The sequence below is a fragment of the Eublepharis macularius genome, chromosome 12 (genome assembly GCF_028583425.1).
Source record: "Eublepharis macularius isolate TG4126 chromosome 12, MPM_Emac_v1.0, whole genome shotgun sequence".
NCBI lineage: Eukaryota > Metazoa > Chordata > Lepidosauria > Squamata > Eublepharidae > Eublepharis > Eublepharis macularius.
Window position 1 is genome coordinate 2,218,293 of NC_072801.1, and position 24,049 is coordinate 2,242,341.

Sequence of the window (24,049 nt, forward strand, 5' to 3'; positions counted from 1 at the left end):
TGCAGACTCAAAAACATGCTGCAAAAATCGGATGTAAAGAGTCACAAACAAAGGTGCTCAAACCATCTCCCCTCTGTCCCCCTCCAGCGGTATTGATGCATCTGTATAACTGATCTGGTGGCCTCTTCTCCAAAGTGGACAACAAGACTTGGGGGGGGGGGGATTTATTGTTGCTGTTGTTTGTTTATAGTCCGCCTTTCTCACTGAGATCCAAGGTGGATTACAGACTGCATGTGAATACAACATAATCAACAGCTAAGACATTCATAGAACAAAAATGCAACATGATCCCTGCTGGATCTGACCCATGAGGGTCCATCTGCTAATAATAACTACTACTACTACTACTACTACTACTACTACTACTACTACTACTACTACTACTACTACTACTACATTCGATTTATATACCACCCTTCAGAACAACTTAACACTCACTTAGAGCAGTTTACAAAGTATGTTAAAATTATCCCCACAACAATCACCTTGTGAGGTGGGTGCGGCTGAGAGAGCTCCTAGAAGCTGTGACTGACCAAAAGTCACCCAGCTGGCTTCAAGAGGAGTGGGGAATCAAACCCAGTTCTCCAGATTAGAGTCCTGCCTCTCTTAACTACTACACCAAACTGGGCTTTGAATGTAATAATCATGACCTTGAATTGAGCCCAACAGCTGATGGGAAGCCAATGGGGTGACTGCAGAATGGGAGTGATGTGCATGCTCCGTCTAGCTCCTGAGAGTACACAAACTGCAGAGTTTTGTATCAGCTGGAGTCTCCAGGCTGACTTTGAAGAGAGACCTATGTCCAGTGAATTACAGTGTCAGGTGCTCAGGATCACCTGTCAATACCCCCTTGCAGCTGAAGCTGATGCTGTTGGGGTGATTCTGTTATTTGAATCCAGGGTGGGAAACTGGGAACGGGAGGTGTTTGTTCCTGTTGTAATCTCTCCTGAGCCTGGGAGCCTGCTTGACCTTGAGCAGGCCATGAATCACACAGCCTGTTTTCCTGCCTGCAGAGTTAGAGGACTGTTAGGAGAAAGGGGGGCGGGAATTAGGAGTAGCCTTGGGGAACCTATATCTGCTTGATACTTGTCGGTAGCCGCCAGTCCTAGCAAGGATGGCATAAGTGTATGATACTGCCATCTTATCAATAAAGAACTTTTACTCATGAAGTGAAGTCTCTTGAGAGTTGCCTGGCATCTTTACATACAGTAGTCGAGTTTTGATGTTCTTGGCAGGAATCCAGGTGGTCAGATCAGCCGTGGCAAGGTATGGGGCCATCTTCCAGGCTCGTCTGAGTTGGGAGAAGCCCCTTTTTTGCCACTGCATTTACTTGCTTCTCTAGTAGCAGTGCTGGATCCAATATAATCCCTAGGCTTTTCATTGAGTCAGCCAAGGTCAACTGGACCCCATCAAAGGTTGGAAAGCACAATATCCTCAAGATCTCTGCTTTTTCATCCCGCATCACTTCCCTCTTGTCTGGGTTCAATTTCAATTTGTTTGCTTTCAGTTATTTGAGAACAGCTGCGAAGCAGTGATTCAGCACTTCTGTAGCATGATCACAAACAACTTATCTTTCTGGCACTGACTTGTGGATGAGTTCACCTCATGCTTGCATTTGGAACAATCACAACAACAGGGGAGAGGAATTAATTATTGTATTCGCCGTGGGGTAATTAGCAAACAGCAGTCCAGCCCTGCCAAGCTAACGGGAAAGAGGTGTGTAAGGCAGAAGGTTACAGGCTCAGTCCCCTGCACCTCCCAATTAAAAGGATCTCAGTTAACAAATGTTAAGGAAGTTTTTTCTCTGGAGATCACACAGGCAATTTCCTGCTAGATGGACCACAAAGACAGCCTTCCCATGAGGACAGCTGAGCTTGGCACCTGAGGGTTAGTCTCAATCATCTCTTCCAAGCGCATATGGATCTCTTCCAAGGACTGCATGAAACGGCGCCAAGGGGTTTTCCGGCACAATTATTGCCTGGAGCCTGCAAAGGCTGGTAAGCTGCAAATGTGCTCCATGCACAACTCGACAAACAGGTGCTGCAGTCCAGAATTTATCACTTCAGCAGTCTTAACTGTTTGAAAGGGCTCCAGGCCCCAATCCACCACCCTGGGCCCTGAAAAAAAACACGGGGTCTCCAGAAGGAGAAGCTGATCCAACCCCCACCCCCAAGAGCCCCCCCTCCCCACAGCAAAGAATCCCTCACAAAGAACACCTGAAGTTCTGAGCAGAACATGGGAGAGAGAGAAACGGATTACTTACTCAGATCAGTAACTATGAATCCATGCTACGGTTATCTGGAGGCTACACGAGTATAATGTGCTCTGCCTGGGTCCGCCCTTGAAGTTAACTCCAAAAAGCCATTTTGTTATGGGAAGCTGGAGCCTGGCTACCATCAGGCACTAGGCGGAAAATACGCGTCACAACCATTCCCATCACTGGTTACCCATCTGTTGCTGGGTTCAGTTCAGGGTGCTGGTGATCACCTACGAAGTCCTCCACGAACCTGGAAACTCATGTCTGTGGGACCACCTCTTTTGCTGTGCCCCGCCATGACAACCATGGGAGCCAGTTTGGTGTAGTGGTTAAGAGTTCAGGACTCCAATCTGGAGAGCCGGGTTTGATTCCCCACTCCTCCACTTGAAGCCAGCTGGGTGACCTTGGGTCAGTCACAGCTCTCTCGGAGCTCTCTCAGCCCCGCCCACCTCACAGGGTGTTTGTTGTGGGGATAATAATGACATACTTTGTAAACCGCTCTGAGTGGGTGTTAAGTCATCCTGAAGGGCGGAATATAAATCGAATGTTGTAACTTCGCTCATCTGTGCAAAATCGCCTGAAAGTGCCACCCTGCAAATGGGCAAGATCGATGACTGTCTGTCCGTGCACATTATCAGTCTTGGCTCCCACTGTGTGGAATGGCCATCTAGAGGAGTTCAGGAAGTCCACCATGCTTCTATCATTCCGCAGAGTGCGCAAAACAGAGGGCACTTATCAAGGCACTGGCGTTGTGGTATGGTAAAATAGCTCAGGAGACCACTTTGATGGGGGAGTAAGCAGAGCCGTATCTTGGGTTGCCAGCACCCCGGGCAACCCAAGTCCAGCTGCGCCCCTGTCCCCGGGAGTGCATGATGACGTCAATTTTGCGACGTCATCATGCAGTGTGCCCCCCCCCCCGCCCAGGAGCGTGCCGCCTGCGCTGCTACTGGAGGGCCGGGAGCACATGGCAAGTTGGCCACCCCATCAGCGTGGCAGGCACATGGCGCAGGCGGCCTCCCAACCCTCCCGTGCTGCTGCTTGCACTGCTGCCGGAGGGCTGGGAGCATGCGGCAAGCAGACCGTCCTGTCAGCGCAGCAGGCACAAGATGCGGGCAGCTTCCCAGCCCTCCCACGCCACTGCCCGCGCTGCCGCCATAGGGCCGGGAGTGTGAGCTCCTGGCCAGCAGCCGCTCTGGCGCCCTCTGTTTGCCAGCACCAGGGGCAAGCAACCCCCCCTGCCCCCCTCCGTAGATCTGGAGTAAGATTGGAGCCTATTGCAAGGTTTATTGTATGTTTTTACTGAATTGCCTTCTACCTTTGTAACTCACTTTTGGTCTTACGGCACATCATGTCTTAAATATATAGTTGTTGCTCTTTCATTGCTTTCCAGTTCTGTAATCCTAGTCCTACTGAATTGTTCACTGGATGTCTTAACTGTCTGACTGAATTTTTTAAAATCTCAGAGAAAAAGTCTCAGAGAAAACGGCAGGTTATAAACAAAGTAAATAAGTAAATGCAAAGAACCAATACATTTCATTAAGACATGAGGCCAGCTTTTGCCTAATGACTATGCAATCCGCATAATGTACATAGAAGCAAACTGAATGCTGGTTCAGCCATCAGTTCTGCCCCCCCCCCGCCTACTTCAAAAGCAATTCACTGGTGCCCATCCCCCCTTTAAAGGTCACATGTGCATTTGTACTTCCTGAATTTTCATCTTCCCCTTATATTTCAAAAATATAGAAAAGCTGCAGTAAATGCAGTTGCTTAACTGCTCTGTGGATTGACGGGAGCTCTCCCAGCAGCATCACAGGTACCTTCCAATTGCAAAACCATTTTTTTCCACCACAGCTCAGTCCTCAAGAGGAAAAGGTACGTTTGGCTGGAATAAAGTGACGGTACTTCCACCCAGCCCCACTGGTCCACTTTACACTTTACATTAAATCAACACTGAAAAAAGCACAACACAGTCCAGCATCATCTGTGCCACAGTCATGGCACCCTCCTATGGATGCACCCAGGGCTTTTTTTCAGGGGGAACGTGGGGGAACGGAGTTCCGGCACCTGTTGAAAATGGTCACGTGGCTGGTGGCCCCGCCCCCTGATCTCCAGACAGAGGGGAGTTGAGATTGCCCTCCACGCCGCTCCGTGTGGCACGGAGGGCAATCTCAGCTCCCCTCTGTCTGGAGATCAGGGGGCAGGGCCACCAGCCATGTGACCATTTTCTCCGAGGGCAACCGACTGAGTTCCACCACCTCTTTCCCCAGAAAAAAAGCCCTGGATGCACCTCTTAACTCCACAGGTTTGGGGAGCATCTCACATGTAAAAGTGTGAAAGGAACCCGCAGCTTGCAAGGACCATGAGCCATTTAGCCACCTGGCTGGCATCAGTCAAAACTAAACTAGGAGAGGAAGATGAACAGCCAAACACCTCCGTGACCTTCCAAGTCCTTTGAAGACAAGGGATACAAGAAAACCTGCAAACCAAGAGAGGGAGACAGAAAGAGAGGAAAAGACTCTCTTCCACAGAGGCTAAACTTTCATTCCAGAACAGAAAAATATTTGAGTCAGCAGATGTCTAATTCTTTATTTTTATTTGAGCAGGGCGAGAATGCTGTAATTATTAGCCCGTATGACAAACATCTAACATTATATTCACAAACAGAGATGCCACACCGTGCCAGAGAATCTGCATAATGAAATGCTGGCGGGAGATCAGCTGTGCAGCACTGGGCGTCCAGCCCAAGCGATGCTGATGCAGAAAGAACCAGAAGCACGCACACCAGGAGGGGCCACGTGCAGGCATCCCAGAAAAGCCGAGCTGCTCACCCGAGATAACTGCAGCCCTTCTTGGACAGTTTACTAGATGAGTTGCGCCTGCGCGAGTGGGCATGGAGAGACCACCAAAGCAGGGAGCTGAGATGGTCCATATTTTAACTACACCAATGCAAATCCCACGTTTCCAGGGCCTTGGAGTCTTCCTCAGATACGGTGCTGAGCCTGTCTGCTGTTCAATACAGGGCTGAGTCAGTCAGCAGGAAGGCAGGCTCAGAGGAAATGCCTTGATTGAGGCCACCTGCCAAAGGCACTCCTGGAAGGTGAGGCTTCAAGAGCATCCACAAACCCAGCCGCAGAGTGAACTCACTCGTGCCTAGCATAGCAACTGGCATTTCAGTCTAACAATCCCTACTCAAGTTCTCCATTCATGAGGCAGGTGAGCAGTTTGCTTTTTTCCCATGTACGTATACATGTTTTAAAGAGATATATTTATACGGCACCTTACAAAAAGAGGCGGGGGACAATTACTTTTCTTAACATTGCAGAACAGCTCCAGGGGTTGTGGGGGGATGACTTCGCAGATGCTGGACAATAACACCCCACAGTCAGATTTAAAAAAAAATACTTTATCAGTTTTATAATAACAAATACAACAATCTCTTACATATCTCTTTAGATGGCTGTTGTATTATAATGTTCTCTCCGTTTTTTGTTAAACCATGACGATTTCCAAGAAGAGGCTGGATGAATCTTTGTCAGGGATGCTTTAGGCTCATCCTGCATTGGGCAGGGGGTTGGACTAGGAGGCCTGTATGGCCCCTTCCAACTCTGTGATTCTGTGATTCTGACTGACACATTCGATTGTTTTGAAGAGTTTTCAAGAAGCTGAGTTGCATTAAGAGTTATTATTGTTATCAGTTTGAAACTTACAGTAGTTTATTGTCGGTATTGATTAAAAGCTGAATGAAATACAGACAGTTATTGTAGGTATTTATTAAAAGATGGATGAATGAAATTTAAGAATGACTGATATGATTGAATAGTTGGTTGTACACCGTTTTTGGTGACGTGTTCAAAGAAGGAGGGTCATGGTTCAGTAAAACTTGTAGTTCTGGGGAACAGATCAGCTTGTTGAATACCAATTGTGATTTTTTTCAATAATGTAATTATCCCAAACCTTTGAATACCAGTTTGTCAGTGTAGGTATTTTGAGTTATTTCCATCTTGAGGCTATTGCTGTCTTGGCTGCCACTAAGAAAGTTAGGTCTTGTCCGATTTTTGGAATTTTAGTACTTTGCCATTGGTCTAGGAAGATTAATTCAGGTTTCAATGGGATTTTATAATCAGTTATATATTTTATATGTTTGAGGATATCTCTCCAGAAGTTTTCTATAATTTACATTTCCAACAGCAGTAGATATATGTGCCTGTCTCGCTGCATTTTTCCCAGCTTAGGGGAGATTTTGATGATGATATTCTTGGCATCTTTTTGGAGTACAATGCCAGAGCATAATTAATTTTTAGAACTGTAGTTTAGTATTAATCACTAATGACTTTAAGAGATTTGATGACCAGATTTCTTCCCATTGATCTTTTGATATAGGATTTCCACAGTATTGTTGCCATTTTGTTTGGCATGTTAAAGTTGTAGATTTATTGGTATGTAGGAGTATTCCATATAACTTCAAGATTAGATTTTTACAAATATGTTCTGATTTGGTCAGTAGTTGTTCTAATTCTGTTTCAGGTTTATTCAGTATTTCCTTTATCTTTATCGGCATAGTCATGGGTTTAAGTTGTAGGTAAAAATACCATGGTATTTTCCATTGGATTTTCCTTTCCAGCTCTGTCTTTTCTAGGATTACTTTTTCTGTGGCAATGGTGATTCCGCACACGTTGGATAATGCACTTTCTTTCTTTCTTTTTTTTTTTAAGTTTTTTATTAGGTGAGTACATATTACAAATAACATTTTTGTTAAAAACCTAAATATCAATTTTCCCTCACCCTTTCCCTCCCCCCTTTTTCTCAGACTTCCAACAGCTTTCCAACCCTTATCTTATTCTATTCCTTACCTATCTATTCCATTTATATATTATTATCTCCTATTTCCCTAATAAACTAAATAATATCCATTAAATTCATATCTATTCACAACTTATACTTAACAATAATTAAAACTTCACTTTAAATGGTAAAAATCCCTATCGGATAATGCACTTTCAATGCACTTTATCAATTGTTTGAGGTGGATTTTTTGTTCCGCCCACAAAAAAATCCGTTCCAAATGATCTATAAAGAGGATTGGAAGTGCATTATCCAACGTGTGCGGAATCAATGTCTATCAATCGTGTTATCTTGTGTTGTCTCTAGATTTTACTCATGGCTGAGTCTTGGCCTGGGGAGAACCATTCTGAGCTAGGAATGTGGAGTATTTAGATATCTTAAGAGTCAGTTTGTTTCTGTAGGAGTTTCATGTCTTTAGTACGGATGTTAAAAAAAATATTAAGACTGATTGTCAAAAGACAAGAGCTAGGCTTACTCCAGATCAGCTCTTGGATAGATAGAGGGCAATGAAGTGGTTGTAAGATTTTTATCCAATCTACTTGGTCACCAGCTTGTAACGTTAGTATGATGTTACCTAGGCATGTTGTTTTAAAGTAGATGTCTATATCTGGATAATTAAAGCCACCTTGTGTTTTTTTTTAAATCTTAGTGTAGAAAATGCTATTCTTGGCTGTTTATGTTCCCATAGAAAGTTACTGATGATTGTTTGTCATGTTTTCATTAGTTTCATGGGTATCTCCATCAGTATGGCTCAAAATAGGAGAAGTAATTTTGGGAGTATGAAAGATTTAATTAAATGGTAGCTGCTGTACCAAGTGTGTTGTTGTTTGTTCCATTTGTAAAGGTCTTGTTTTATCTATTTAAATTTATGGATGTGGTTATCCTTTATAAATGATCAGGGTTCGTAGAAATGAAAATCCCAAGGTAAGGTAGGTAAGTTTCAGTCCATTGGGATTTATAATGCTGATGTACTAGTGTTTCATTTTGAACTGTTAGATTAATAGATAATAGACTAGATTCAGAGTTTTTGATTTCTAGCCCTGATATTTGTCCAAATGTTGTGAGCAATTCTTGGAGTTGAGGAAGGGACATTTCAGGTTCAGTAATGTAGAGTAATGTACCATCAGCAAACATGCTCATTTTATAGTAGATTCTGTTGTCTATTGTGATGCCACTGGTTATTTTTATGTATTGTTTCAGCAAGTGGTTCCAATGTGATTGCGAAAAGTATTGGTGACAGGGGACATCCTTGTCTAGTTCCTCTTTGTAGTGCTATAGGTTCAGGGCCAGATCGAGGGGGGCAGGAGGGTTACCCTGCCCCCAGCACCGCCAAAGAGGGGGCGGCAAGCCGGCCGCCCCAGAACACGGTGCACCGCAGAGCTGGAAGTGGCAGCATGGGTGGCTGAATGGAAGGCTGGAAGGCTGCTGAGCCATTCGCCTGCCCTGCTGATGGGGCAGCTGGCAGGAGCACAGGGTGCCCCCTGTAGCGTGCCACCCACACTACCTACCACTGGAGGGAAGGGAGAGTGCAGCAAGCCGGCCACCCCGTGAGCATGGAAGGGGAACGCCCGCAGGCAGCCTTCCAGCCCTCCACTCAGCTGCCCACGCAGCTGCTGCCAGCTCTGCAGCGCGCTGTGTTCCAGGGCAGCTGGCTTGCTGCACGCTCCCTTCCCTCCAGCGGCAGCAGGGCAGCATGCTTTTCCCAGGGAGGCCCACATGATGATGTCAGAAAAGTCACATCATCACGCAGTGCCAGGAGCATGCACGTGCAAAGCAAACACGGGGGGGACTGCGGGGCTTGGGTTGGCCCGGGCACGGGCAACCCTATATCCGGCCCTGTATAGGTTCCAAGGATGCTCCATTTATTTTATTTGTGCCATTGGATTTGTGTAGATTGATTTGATGGTATGAAGGAATTTGTCCCCCAATCCCATCTGTTTCAGTAAAGCATGCAAGTATGAAGTCTCAACTCTCGAGTGAGTCAAAGGCTTTCTCAATGTCTAATGAGAGAAATATTCTTGCAAGCTTCTGTTAATGGATGAACAAGTATGGAAATGCATTTTTAATAAAATTCCAATGGGTATCCATCAGGTCTTGCTGCTTTGTTGTTTTTTAAATTCCTTATAGAATCAATGACCTGTCACTGGCTGATGGGTTTTTCTAGTATTTGTTGATGAATGTCTTTTAGTTATTTTATTTTATTTGCATTGTACAAATTCTGTAATAACTTTTAGATGTGGATTTTTTATTGAGTATAACTGTCTGTAGAATTTCTGGAAGATCTGAATTATGTCTTTCATTTTGGAGTAGTAACGGCCGTTTCTATCTTGGATTGCTTTTATTGTTCTAGACAACTTTTTATCCTCCACAGTCAGATTTCATCTTGACATAGTGAAAAATGGGGGCATCTCCGAACTACAAAAATACAGAGAACAACACTGCCCCTTCCTCTTGGAACACTATACTAGTCTTTACACTAAAACTTCCTAACTGGCACTGGCTACAGAAGATGTGTATGTAGCACGCTTGCTTAAGATTGCGACTTCGGTGCTGTCCTCTTGCTGTTCAGCCACGGAAGGGGACTGAATCAAAGCCCAGTGTGGCTGGCTAGCTGGCCTTTGGGACCAGTCTAAAAAAGTAATGGAAGAGAGGCCAATAGAGTAGACAGAATGAAATGTCGCTCAACATTTCACTACCAGCTCTAGAAGAGACACTGTTTTCACTAACAAACTTCCTTTCCTGCTCCCCTTTGAAACAACTAAATACGAACAAGGCTATTCCAACTGAAATATCCAAAGAAAAGGCCCCAGAAAAGAAAGTTAACTTTCCAGAGGTGTCCTTTGCCTCTCCAGTTTCAATATGCTGGCCTTTTCATAGACTGCTGCAGTTACTATTGGGATCATGAGCCTACTAAGTTGGCATCCTCCTGCCTGAGGACTCATTTCCAAATCCATACAACAGAAGGAGTCAGATTGCATCAGGCTGGCCCACCAGGCCACCTTGCTCTATACTGTGCTTTGTAGCTGGCAAAAATCACAAGGACTCAAGCAGAGAGGCGCTTTCTCAACCCAACTATCAGCAATCTTTTCAAATGCAGATGAACTGAGCTGGGGCTCCCTTCACAGAACATACAGAGCCAGCCCCTTTTAGCAAGCCAGGATTTGAACTTGTGACTGGGGAGGGGCAAGGGAAAGGTTCTCAACCCACTGAGCCACACTATGCTGGGGAAAGGGTGCAATTCCCTGGCTTTCCTTCAGCAGAGCAGGATCTTGCCAAGAAGGTTGGAAGTGTAGTTCTTATCCAATGGGGACAGTGTTGGAAATAATTGTTTTTTTAAAAATTCAGGAAGATAGATTCCGATAATGCAGAAGGAAGAACTTCCTAACCGAAAGAGCAGCAAAGCAAACTGTCCATGCAGGGTGGGTAACTAAAGCGGGGGGCACCGCTGGCTCCTCTTGCCCCAATTTCATCTGCTTCAACTGGCTGACCCTCCCCAGCTCTCAGTCTTTTCAAGGCCTGCTATTCAGGACCCACATCTAGAGATGCCAGCAATGAAACTTGGGCCTTTGAGCATGCAATGTAGGAGCTCTTCCCCTCTGCTACGGCCCCTCCTGTCATGCAGCACTGCCTCCTCTCTCATGCCAGTCAACAAACTGGATTACGGGTCCTCCCACCCATGCCAAAAACAGATCTCAGGACTGAGAGATGCTGAGGCAGCAGCCCAATTTCCAAGTATAAGAAACAGTTCAGAACACCTGTTCCAGAGGAGGAGTGCAACCTAAGATTTTTCTTCCCTATCTTATTTGTTGTGTTGGCATAAATCCTAACAAGGAGGAAGAAGCTCAGAGCCAAAGAGACACCAGAGATCTGTGATTATGTCTGTTTGTTTTTTAAAACCTAATTAGCAGCCCGCAAACAACTATTAGAAGATGGGGAAGGAAGTGCTTCGCCCCGTCCTCCTAGGCCTGATAGACACTATTTAAATAGCTTCCCAGGAGAGGAAATGAGCTTTATAGGAGGGGAAAAGGCAAGAAGCCGATGTTGGCTTTCCAGTTTGTCATTGCAGGTACTGTTTAGATGGGAGGTAGAGGGGTCAAAACCTTAATGGAAGTCCTAGCTTCTGACTCTTTGGTGAGCAGCTGGTAGCAGTCATCAGAGACAAGGCCGATGGGGTCTGGGTCTTACACATAAAGAAGCATACAAGGGAACAGGATGAAGACCCCTCCCCACTTCCTGCCCTCTTCAGCAGCCCCCACTGCCAGGATCCAGTCAGAGCAGACTCCATTCACCCATCCAACCTGGCTTGCCAGGCACGGGGGTGGGGTACTCACGGCAGGGAGGTTCTTTGCATGCACACACTGCATGTGCACACGCTCCCGGGCCCGAGGCAATGACGTCACTTCCAGAAGGGATGTCAATCACCCCACCAGCCAGCTTCCCTCCCTCCCTGGGCAGACTGCCTGAGGCAGATGGGCTGTTTGGGAGGAAGGAGAAGGAGGCGCAATCGCCATCACTCTCCTCTTCCTCCACTCCCATGGCACACAGAAAAGGAGGTGCCGTCGCTTCCCTCAGCTGCCCCTCACCCAGCGTTTGTTGTCAGCCCCCCCCCCTTTCACTCTTTCCTTATTTCCTCCCACTGGTGAAGGATGAGGCAAACTGGCAAGGGCTGCCCGGAGGTGGCAACCCTGAGGTGCCACTGAGGAGGAGGAGGACGGGCCGGGCCAAGAAGTGTGGCAAGTGCTGTGGCGGACGGCTGCCTTGCCTGGCTTCTGGAGAGTAGGGCTGCCAGGTATCTGACATTTTATGTTTTTCAGGAAAAATCTGGACAGTCTGGGTAAGAAACAGTCACCAAGCAACCCTTATCCAGCCCCCCTCCTCCTTTCCTCAGAGGCCTGCATTTAAAACTACCATAACAGTTTTTAAAATCTCAGTTAAATACATTACATGCAAAACACGGCACCCTGGCTGTAAGCCCTCACCAAAAGCTTTCAAGGCAGTAAGTTTACCTGCATGTTGTCAAAAGATGCTCTGTTCGTGACATCATATAGGAGCAGTAAAGCTGAGGAGACAGGAGAAATGAAAGAATTTAGTGAGTGCTTCTTAAAAACCAACTTGGCTGAAAAACAAAAAAAATAAAGATGACAGTTTATGCAAAGGAGTCATACGCATAGATTAAAAGGTTACTTGGGGTATGCAGTGGAAACAAACATGCCTCAGTCAGGGCAAAAGCCCCCCCACAGTGCCACTACGTTGGCATAACTCAGACTTTGGTTGCATAAAATGGCTCCCATTTTGCTGTCGTTTGTAACAGCTGGAGGACTCTCAGTGACTGCAGGCGGCCGTTGGCTTTTCCTGCATCCTCAAAGGGGACATTTTAGCAGCACAGAGGAGGGGGGGGGGAGTGCCAGGGCGACTACAGCCTTGACCCAAAATGCTGGGCTTAACTGCGTCACTCCCAGTAGGGACGCCGAGCTCAACGCAGAGTGGAGGGAAAGAGCAGTCACTGCTCCCAGAGGTTTGGATCCAGCCAGTTTATTTGCTTAATCTCACCCAATTTGCCTCCTTATGACAAGCCCCATCCTGCATGGCTTTTGCCCAAGTAGATCCCATGTTTCCTTTTGCACCAGTGGAGAAGGCAGGCGGACTGAACTCGGCATCCCCGCAGACTGTCCTTGGCCTGAACCAGCCCAGTCAGTCTACCTCCAACATGCAGGATGACTGTCTGGAGCACAGATAAAGTTGAGGGGGTGGGGGTATAAAGAAGGCAGAGCATAAAGGTTCTCTTGTTGGGCTTTGCAAAATGCCAGGAGATGCTCAGGTAGAGTTCCCAGATGCCCGCCGGTGGTGGGCTAACACCCAGCAGTGTGCTCCTCTGCCCAGTGATCGCTGGTGATTGGTGACAGGTGACAAACTGCCCAGCAACTGCCCGCCACCTGCAGGCATCCTGGGCAAATGTGTGGCATGTGTGGACCTGGTGGGGTGGATTGATGTCACATTGAGTTGGCTGTGGGAGTGGTCCCCTCCTTCACAGAGGACCAATTTTGGCCTCAAACACTCCTGCGGGCAGCACAATGACATATCTTGTGGAAGAGATGTCGCCGCATGCCAGTCGGAAGCATATGAACTATGAAGCCTGGAAAGTAATGCCTGCTCCCCCCCGCCCCGGTTGCCAAGGAGACCTGGCAACCCTAATTGCTCAGACCTGCACAGAAGAGGCGGAAGAAGAGATGCCTGCAAGAGGCGGTCCTGTTCCAGAGCCTCCCTAAAAGTTTTCAAAAGGCAGATCGAGAGCAAAGGACGCTGCCCCCCTCCTTCTGGCCATATTTGTTCCTTTCAACTCATTTCTTATCTGCTGCAGAGGTCCCACTGAAAGGCAGCCTGATTCCTGGAACCCCCACGAGGCCCTGTATGCTGGACTCACACACAAACACACAGCGACACAGGGGCTGTCCCGTGGCTGGATTATGGCTGCAAGAAGGGGCATGGAACCCTCTTCTCTGGGAATGGAATCTCCCTGCCTGCCAAACGAGACCATCCTGGAAGCCGCCATCTCCCTCGCTTCTTCGAAAAACCACAAACCCCAGAACAAGCTGCTGACAGAAAATCATGGCTGCAAAGCACTTCATCTGTCTTTCTGAGGTGAGGCCATAAACCCAGAGTTATTGGGAAGTTTTTCACACACGCATGCAGGCGTGCAGGCAACACGCTTTCTGAACCTTAATTTTCCCCCTGGGAGAATCTGTGCCATAAGGAAAGCGTGACTGTCACCATTAACATTTGTCTGCTCTGGAGGCCTCTCTAGAGAAGGGCCCTCATGCTGCCAAGGCAGACAACACTGAGGAATAAACATGCCTGCTTGCCAATGAGAGCAACCGCTCTGTCAGGAGACATTATCTTCCATTTTATAGAAAGAAAACCATATGCAAATTATTTGTGAATGGCAGAGGAAGAATTCAAGTTTGCCTTGATCAATAGTTCCTAAAATAAACCTAGAACACCTGAAGAAAGATTTATTAAGTCTACACATTCTCAAATGGTAGGGGAGAACTTTCAAGCTAGACAAAACTGCTCTTTAAATGTAGGTGATTTAAAAAATACAAAGTGATTCCGCACACGTTGAATAATGCACTTCCAATCCTCTTTATAGATCATTTGGAACGGATTTTTTTGTGTGCGGAACAAAAAATCCACCTCAAACGATTGATAAAGTGCATTGAACGTGCATTATCCAATGTGTGCGGAATCAGCCAAAATCTAAGATGACATTGACCAGGGCTACTGGCACCCACTCTTATGCACAGGTAAGTATCCTCCCAGGACAATGTTAACCTCAGTCTAGCCTGGAAGATGGCCCTCTTCCTTTACACAGCCAATCTGGCTACCTGGATCCATGCTATGGTAACATCAAGACTTGACTACTGAAATGCACTCTACACAGGTCTCCCCTTTAAGTTCTCAGAGACTCCAGCTGGTGTGGAACACTGCAATTCAGCTATTATAGAGAGTCAGGAGGAGCATGAATATTATTCCCATTCTGCAGTCACTCCACTGGTTGCTTCTCAGTTACTGGGCTCAATTTGAGGCATTGGCTTTCACATACAAAGTTCTTCATGGCCTGGGTCCAGCATATCTACAGGACTGCCTCTCTCCCGATGTTTCAGCACAGCAGCTTTGCTTATATGAACAGGGCCTTCTGCAGCTACCACCTTGCACACCAGCAACATCAACAGCTGCCCATACACATGCATTCTCTCTGGTGGCCCCCATTTTATGGAACGGCCTGCCTGAAGAGGTTAGGGAAGCTCCCACTCTCCTGGCTTTCCGCAAACAACGCAAAACTGAGTTATTCAAGAGGGCTTTTCACTCACATAAGAGGGCTGTACTGTAAGGAAGTGGTCTCAGATGCATCAGCAACGAGATAAGGACTATATAGTACTACCATGTGCTACTATGTTGCTTGAAGTACTGGGTAGTTCTATGTTGTTTAATATGTCAGTCTTAGAATTGCTCATGCTCTGTTTCTGCATTTCTTCAACTCTGTGTATTGTACCTGGTTTTAAATCTTTGCAAACTGGCATTTATATAACATTGCATTTTATACCCTATTACGTTGTTTATGGAAACATCCTTGAAATTGACTGCACTAACGCACCACCGCGGAGCCTCAGTGAGAAAAGTGGACTATAAATGATGTAAATAAATAAAACCCCTTCAAGTGGCGCATCCTTTAAGACAAAGGAACTTGCAACTGAGTTCCTGTTAACTGGGTCATAAACAATCTGCTGTTACTGGAGGAAACGCTTCAGCAGCCCTTAAGCAGGAAAGTTTCAACATGATGCTGGGAAGAACACATTCAGCTTTTAACTAAGATATATAAAAAGGCTCCCTCTTGGATATACACCTTAACGCAGTGAGGGGGTTTGAGTGTGTCAGTGAAGCTGAGAGCAACACCGTCAGGAGCACAGGCTTGGTCAAGAGTCTAAACTCCTGGAAGCGTCACTCAAGGCGGAATGGTCAAGGCTGAGACTCCAGACTAAGATGCCTCCACCCCCTTCAGGAGTCAACGGTCACGTCAGCAGAAGTGCACTGAATGTTCCAGTGGCGATGGGAGCGGAGGAATCCTTGAAGATCAGCTACTGGGCGGCAGCAGTAGAGGAAGGTGACACTGGGGCGGAGGATCTTTCACAGACAACAGCAGTGTCACTTCAACTAACCCTGGTTAGTATTGTGAAGCGGAAGAAGGCAATGGTAAACCACTTCTGCTAATCTTTTACCTTGAACACCCTATGATGAGAAATCCAAAATGAAAAAAGATATAGTGTTGGAAGACAGGACCCCCAGGTCGGATGGTACTGGGGAAGAGCCAAGGACAAGTACGAATAGCGCTATTCTTAATGATGGGACTGGATTAAAGCCAAAAGGACATCCAGTTGTGGATGTGAATAGATGCAAAAGGAACGTACAAAGCTGTGTGACACATGTAATAATAGGAACATGGAATTAAAAAAAAAAGAATGTGAGAAGTATGAAAACAGGTAAGCTAGAAATCGTAAAACAAGAAATGGAACGTTTAAACATCGCAGTCCTGGGTGTGAGTGAACTAATGTGGACCGACTCAGGACATTTGCAGTCAGAAAATCACACAGTGTTTTACTGCAGAAATGAACTCAAAAGAAATGGTGTTGCTCTAATAGAGAGGCAAGACATACCACTAGCAGTTAAGAGCTACAACGCAAAGTCTGACTGAGTAATATCTAGAGATGGGCACGAATAGCAATACAAACAAACAAAAGCCACAGATAGCCTAATCTGTTTGTGAACAAGCTGTTCGTGAGGCCCCACTCTAAACGAACAGGTGTTCGTTTGTTGCAAGCCTCGTTCGTTGCTGTTCGTCTTGCTGGTTATCAAGCCAGACAGTCTGGCACCTGCAATCAATTCCATTGGCAACTTAGGCAGGGATTGTCTGAACTCTGTCTGAACTCCTGCTGTTGCCCTGGAAACCCCAATCTAAGCCCAATTTAGCATGATTGGCAGGTCTTCCTTTCAAGTGTGGAGCTCCACATTTGTTACAACAAGGGAGCAAAGACCAAGGGAGAAAGGGGCTCCCAGCTCTGACTTTGCAGACAGTGGAGAGACAGTTGCTGCTGGCATTTTGATAGAGAGAATGCATTGGAGCTTGAATTTTCTTTGTGTGTAGTGGGATAGGGATCTACCCCTTCAAGTTCCAGGGCTGCTGCCAGGCTCTGGGCCAAGCTATTAGTTATTATTGGTACCTTTCCTGCTGCCTGCTCAGGTCAGGTTTCTGGGAGTTGTGCGGTAGGGATCTACCCCTTCAAGTTCCAGGGCTGCTGCCAGGCTCTGGGGCCAAGCTATTATTTATTGTTTATTGGTACCTTTCCTGCTGCCTGCTCAGGTCAGGTTTCTGGGAGTGGTGCAGTAGGGATCTTGACTTGGATGATGGCTGGAAGAGAGTCTGCTGGCCCCCACAAACAGCCAACCATGAACATGTTCGTGAACAGGGCCATGTTTGTGGTTGTTCATGAGACTCTGTTCGTGAATGGCAACGAACAACGAACATCATGTTTGGGTTTTTTTCTGTTCATGCCCATCTCTAGTAATATCAATCAGACTTCTGGGAAAGCCTGTTAACATAACCATCATTCAAGTTTATGCTCAAACTACGATTGCTGAGGAGGAAGAAATCGAAAACTTTTATGCAAGTGTCCAAGAAGAAACTGATTGTACACCTAAACAAGATATGCTGATAATCATAGGCAACTGGAATGCAAAAGTAGGCAATAGAGCAGAATCAAACATTGTGGGAAAATTTGGACTAGGGTCATGAAAAGAAGCAGGAAAGCGGCTCATAGAATTTTGTGAAGCCAACAACTTGTTCATTGCTAACATATGCTTCAGGCAACCAAAACGATGATTGTATACATCAGGGTTTTTTTCCAGGGAAAAGAGGTGTTGGAACTCTCTATTATCAAATATGCACACTCCCGGAAATGTGTGATGATGTCACATCCGGAAGTGACGCCACTTCCCGGAAGTGACGCCGCTTCCCAGAACCCAGTACAATGCATTACAACAAGATGTTAGTAAGCTTGGAAAATTACACTATGAGAAAGGGTTTGTTTCCTTTCTGTACCCTCTACAAAAAGTGAAATCTTCCATTCCCTTTCCCAAACATTTCATTTCTTTGGAATCATATTTTAAAATATGCAAGAAGGAGGGGGCCTCTAAAAATCCAAAACCCATCTCACAAATCTAAATTCTAACAGATTCCCTCTGCTAGCGTAGAAAAAAAATTCCAAAATTCTTTCTCAAAATTCCACAGAGTCTGAAATTCCTAATCTAATGAATATTGAATTTTCAAATTTTCAGGGATGGTTTTGCTTTATAGGAACAATTCAAAATTAGATACTCAACTTTAGCTGCATTAGATTTATACTTAGTTTAAAATGGCTTTTTTTGTTGCCTGCCAACTCTACCTTACCAATGGCTAAGCTGTTGTGACATTGTGAAATGCTCATAAATATTCTAATGTCCCAGACAAACAATATTCATAAAAACCCCATATGTTCACTGCAATTTCAGTGATGTTAATCAGCTGGGAGTGGGGAGAACCATTTGAGTTACAGCTATTACGACATAAGAACACCTGTATGCTGATGAATATATTGATGAAAGCCTTCTGTGACTTGGACGCAGCTATCCATTCCTAGCATAAAACTGGAATAACCATAACTGACATTTTAACTAATACAAATAACCATAACTGATATATTTAACTAACACAAAACCAGTCTGCATTAAAAAGCTGTGGGAACCATAATAATGTCAACTTCAGTCAACAAAAGAATGAAAGCAACACACACACATGCACAGCCCCACCCACCCCCATGAAAAGAAAGCAGAATGAACTCAAAGCAGCACACACACACACAGCCCCCCAGAGCCCCCACACCCCCATGAAAAGGAGAATGAACTCAAAGCAGCACACACACACACACAGCCCCCACCCCTATGAAAAGAAAGCAGAATGAACTCAAAGCAGCGCACACATACACAGAAACTCCTGAATGAAATAAAAGCAGAATGAACTCAAAACAGCTTAGCCTCTTCTGGAGAGCCGACCCCAGCAGCTCTGCTTGCACTCTCTCTCTCTCTCTCTCTCTCTCTCTCTCACAGAGGAATGAAAAAGAAGCAGAATGAACTCAAAGCAGCTTAGCCTCCTCTTAAGAGCCCATGCCGGGCCCCATCTCTCTCTCTCTCTCTCTCTCTCTCTCTCTCTCTCTCTCTCTCTCTCTCTCTCAGAGGAATGAAAAGAAAGCAGAATGAACTCAAAGCTGCTTAGCTTCCTCTGCAGAGCCCATGCCAGGCCCGAGCAGTGTCTGCTTGCGCGCTCTCTCTCTCTCTCTTTCTCAAGCAGAGTGAACTTAAAGCAGCTTAACCTTCTCCGCAGAGCCCGCGGGGCCGAAGGAGGAAGAAATCATGTGGGCAGATTCTAGAGCTGCCGGAACATTGTTCCGGAGCATTCCCCCTCAAAAAAAGCCCTGGGGTCGCCATAGGTCGGAGACAACTTGACGGCACATAACACACATATAAAAAGAACCAAGTTCTATAGTAATGCTGTAGCCATCCCGAATGAAAAGTCTCTTGGATGAAAATGACTAAAAGGTTTAGAATCATAGAGTTGGAAGAGACTTCATTTCTCCAGCTGCACTTACAAAAAGAAAAACGAAAAAACTACGTCACTCTCAAGTATTTATAGACTGTATTTCTGGCACTGTGCAGCTTTGAGCATTTTTGCCTGGAGGCTATACAAAACTTCCTTGTTTTTTACATCTTGTTTATAGGAATAGTCTGTATTTATGATATATTTATTCATACTTGTTAACTTATTTAACTTCTTATAGCACTTGCCACTTTACTATTCATTAAACTCCCAAAAAAAATTCTATTGGGTTATTTTCCCTCCAATTGTGGGTTCTCGCTTTTTGTTCTAGTTTAACTTTGGAGGTGTCTCTCTTTTTGTATCCTGTGCCCAGAAGATGGCAAATCACCATCAGGATCCCTGGCCAAACTGGCCTGGGGGAAATTGCTTCCTGACCCCAAAGTGGTGATCGGCATTACCCTGGGCATGTAAGAAGGGGCCGTGAGAACTAAGCACTGACGTAACCCTTCCTGCCCTCCCTCTCATAATCTTCCCAGGTTCACAGAATAAGCACTGCTGTCAGGTGACCATCTAGCCTCTGCTTAAAAACCTCCGAAGTAGGAGACTGTCAGAAGAAAGTCTCTTCAGAAGAAGATATATATTGGGGAAAAATGTCCATGAAGTTGCTGTGATCAGAGAAGTCCTATGCGATGTCACACACAGAACTATTATTTCATTGATTTTTGATCGCCTTGCCACTCTAAAGGTCATTGAGGCAGTTCACAAATTAAAACATGCACAATTACGTTATAAAATCAATATTAGAAAAACCTAGAGCCATCTGTGAAGGAAAAGACCCTCAAAAGTCCCTCTTGTTCCTTCCAGTGGGCCCGCTGGGAGGTTGGAAAACCCTGCAGCCATCCCCAGTCTCTGCTCGGAGCCGCTGCCAAATCCCAGGAGAGCCAAGAATGAACTGAGTAACTCCTGCTACCACTAGTGACTCTGGAAGTAGCTCCTGCTAAACAGAGTCACATGTCTAGCACTCTGGATCTGTGTTGCTTCTTCCTAGCTGCCGTGCCTCCCACTACAGTTGAGGGTGATCCATTTCAGCTTTGCCATTGTGAGCTATCATGCTCCAGGGATGTCCCTCCCTGGTACCATGCATAAGACAGCAAGCCTGAATATGCATAGTGAGTTTCCAGAGATCAAGTGTAGAGTATTCAAAATGTGTAGAAGTTTAATAAATAAAAAGAAGTTGCTTCATCTGCCCAAGCATTCAGGCTGAGCAAAGGAAAATACACAGTCCCCTTTCCTTCAGTGCTTCTCCTTACAGACAATCAAACAGGACACGGTGGTTTTCCTTGACATTCCATTACCTCAGGCCTCAGGTTGAGATTTCTCCCCATCGTCCCTTGCCACACTGACAAGGCGGCGTCCCTGGGTAAAAGCTTGGTCATGAACGGCTTGGGGCTCTCCAAAGAGCTGTTCCACATGAAACAGTAAGAGCAAGATGGTGTCTTCTCTGTGTCCAGAGAATTTGCAATCTCTCCCTGGGAGAGTCCATGCCTCCCCATTCAGCTCTTCCTGTCCCATGAGGAACTGATTACTTTCTAGCCATTTGGCTCTTAGCAGACACTGTCCATTTAGGGGTGACATTCTAGCAGGGTATGAGAAGGTAAACCTTGTCTTATTTTGACCAGATCTATTCGCATAAACAAGCACCCAAGAACTCTCCGCGCCATCTTTAAAAAAACAGGGGGACAGAGCAGAATAAGCATGATCCTCGTAGCAATCTGATTTAAAGGCCTTTGATTTAAAAAGTTCAATTTGGAAAGCCTGCAAGGACAGCGGCACCCACACCTCCAGGAGGAGGCAGTTCCCCAGTCTGAGGGCAGCGGCTGGGATTGCTCTTTGACTCCCAGCACCCTCCCCAAAGATGTAAGGGCTTATGGGATGCACCTTTAGAGCTGAGTGGACAACCAGGCTTCCTGGGCCAGGCTTGCTCTGGTGGTGCTCCTTCCACCAGGCCAAGGGTGAGTCAGCAGGGGGAAGGAGATGTGGTTGCAAATTGCTACTTGCCTGCGGGGGGGGGGGGCGGGGGGAGCTGCTGTTCACCCCAAGAAAGCAGCAGATCAAGAATAAAAGCTAAATCTCACTCATGCCTGCACCACCAAACATATTTGCAAAATCCTTGCTCTCATTACAGACCTGTGAAACTTCCAGCATGGGTGGAAAATTTCCCCCGTGCTAATTAGTGAAGTGAGATGTCAAGCTATTTCATGAAGCCACCTGTGTTCCCTTTGAGGGGAACCGCAACCTGACTATAAAGAACTCCTCACAGAAGGAAGAAAGCTGCCAATGCCTCCCTTCAGTCCTTGACGATTTGAAAGGGCCCTTTCAACTTCAAGCCTGCACTGGGTCCATTAGGAATTCCACTCCGCACAACAAAGGCAGAGACACACAACAAAGGCACAGACATGCACAACTGGGCCACAGCAATTTAAATCGCTCCCAGGAGAGCAATTTGTTGGATCTACCACCCCCAAGAGCATAACATCCCCATTCCAAAGAGACAGAATGTCACAGTGCGAACTGGACTCAAGGCTAAGCGAGGAAGAGGTGGCCTTTCCTTTGGAACTCGGAGCTCCTTTCCTGCCATCTTAAGAACGACAGGCGGGGCTTTGCATCAGTGGAGGTGCCTTGCTGGATCTGACCATCTAGTTCAGCAACTTGTTTCACACAATGGCCTGTCAAGATGCTGGCCGCATCTGCCATACCCATACCTGGGGCGGGGGTGGGATTGGGGCTGGAGGTCATGTTGTGATGACTGTTTGTTGCAGCTGTGTTTCTTTACTCTCCCAGGATGTGAATTCTTCTTGCTCCTAGCTGCTGGGAAAAGAGACCACATAACCTTGAACCCCATGTCCTCGCCTGAGCAGATAGTTCCCAGCAGGATTAGCAGCCTCTAGGAAGGGGGGGGGGAATGTTAGCCTGCAAATGATAGATGTTCTTGTTATTTGGATGTGCCTCATTCCTGACAATGAACCCAGTAAGATCATGGACTAGCAACTTTTCAATAAAGCTCTAACACACAGTGGAGTCTTTTGAAAGTTACGTGGCAGATCCTTACAGTTGTCAGGAATCCCATTTCCAGCCCCAGAATACCTGTTGAATCCTGCTACCTGAGCTATGGCTGGACAAGGAGTGGATACCAGGGCTGGGGGGCTGCCAGAAGTTAAACTTGAACCTAAAGACCCCGCTGACAGGCGTGGGCCCAGCGCAGGTAGTGTTAGACGGAATTGGAGTACTATCGTTGCTGTCATATACACCTCCTGCATATCTGCCATGAATGTTTATGGGTTCTGTCTCTAGTTTCTGAGAGTTTGGGAAGTTCTTCATTGCTGAAATGCCAGCAGGTTATCTCGCAAATGTTTACTTTCTCTTTCTCGCTCCACTGAGCTAGTGTCTTTGACTGCCTGCTGAAACTGGCTCGAAATGTATCCTTTGTGAGAACCAAAGATAAGTTCACCTTTCTCAATGTCTACTGTAAAACAATGTCTCACTCCAACCCCGCCCCTATTAACGGTCCTCTTTCCCAAGGCGGGAAGATTCCCTATAACTAACATTGCTAGCCCCACATATGTCACTTCTGCCAATTCAGTTGTCTGAGTTCCTTGTACTGAATAGATCTCTATTAAAGTTACTTCAACTGGAACACCTGTGTGTTAACTGTGGGGAACTTGGGGATCTAACTGTCAGGGACTGCCATTGGCCAGAGGGAAGCCATTCAGACCCCACAGACTCTGATGAGGTCTTTAGAAGAGTTTTCCAACGCTGGAAAAGAACTGGGGGTTGACGGAGTATCACAGCTTCAGACCGAAATGGGAGTATTAAGGAACAATGGTTATCGATCATGGAAGCCCAAATCCATGTGTACGCCGATCTAGAGGAGATTCAAAGGCGGCTGTTAGCAGCCAATATACCGAGACTGCCGGGCAGAGTTGCTCAGCCGTACAGATCCCCTCAAGTGGCTTTGGCCAAGAAGGAAATGGATTTGCATGAGCATCGGAGAGTTGACTGTTCTGACAGATCTCACTTCCGGGGGGTATGTTCTCCTCGGGGGAGGAGGACGAAGACCTGGAGAAGAGGGGCCCGTCAAGAGCAGCTGCTGCGGGTATGAAGTGCAGCTGCTCAGGGCCCAGATGGGGGAGATGAGGTGTGACATGCACACGTTCATGAGGAATATTCAAGAGGCACTGCAAGTGGCCGTGCAACCAGAGCAGCCTTGGGACCTGACCAACCAGCAACCGCTCATTCCTCCCCCCAACGAGGGGAAGTCCCAGAGCCTCCAGACGGGCTAGGACTAGCCGCACCTCCCATCAATCAACTGGACGGGCAGGTGTTGATGGGGCTGCCTGTGCAACTTGCTCACCTGGGCCCAGCGGCTCCACCCCAGCAGCTGTGGGGCCAGAGGAAATTAGAAGCCCGCTTTGATGGAGACCCAGAGGAGCTCGGGTACTTCTTAGTGAAAGCAGCAGGGTTCCTGAGAGAATAGGTACATACTTCCCCCGATGAAGCCAGCCAGGTAAGCTATCTCAGGTCCCAGTTGGGGGGAGAAGCAGCAAAGTGGGATGCAACTCTCTACCCCGCACAAGCCCCAGAGCTTGGAAACGTGAGAGCATTTATGCATGCCTTGAGAGCGCACTACGAAGATTCTCTTGAGGGGGGAGAGCAAGAACTAGAATGAAGTGCATGCGGCAGGGGAAGCCGCCGGTATGCGAGTTTGCAGC

General features: G+C 46.5%; 1 protein-coding gene across 1 annotated transcript in view; it reads right to left on the reverse strand.

Moving 5' to 3' along the window:
• Positions 1-24,049, reverse strand: part of RAB26 (RAB26, member RAS oncogene family) — a 146,955-nt gene that overhangs the window by 14,043 nt on the left and 108,863 nt on the right. The window contains exon 5 of the mRNA XM_054992205.1: positions 12,106-12,158. Coding sequence (XP_054848180.1) covers positions 12,106-12,158 — 53 coding nt within the window. The remainder of the gene's footprint in view (positions 1-12,105; positions 12,159-24,049) is intronic.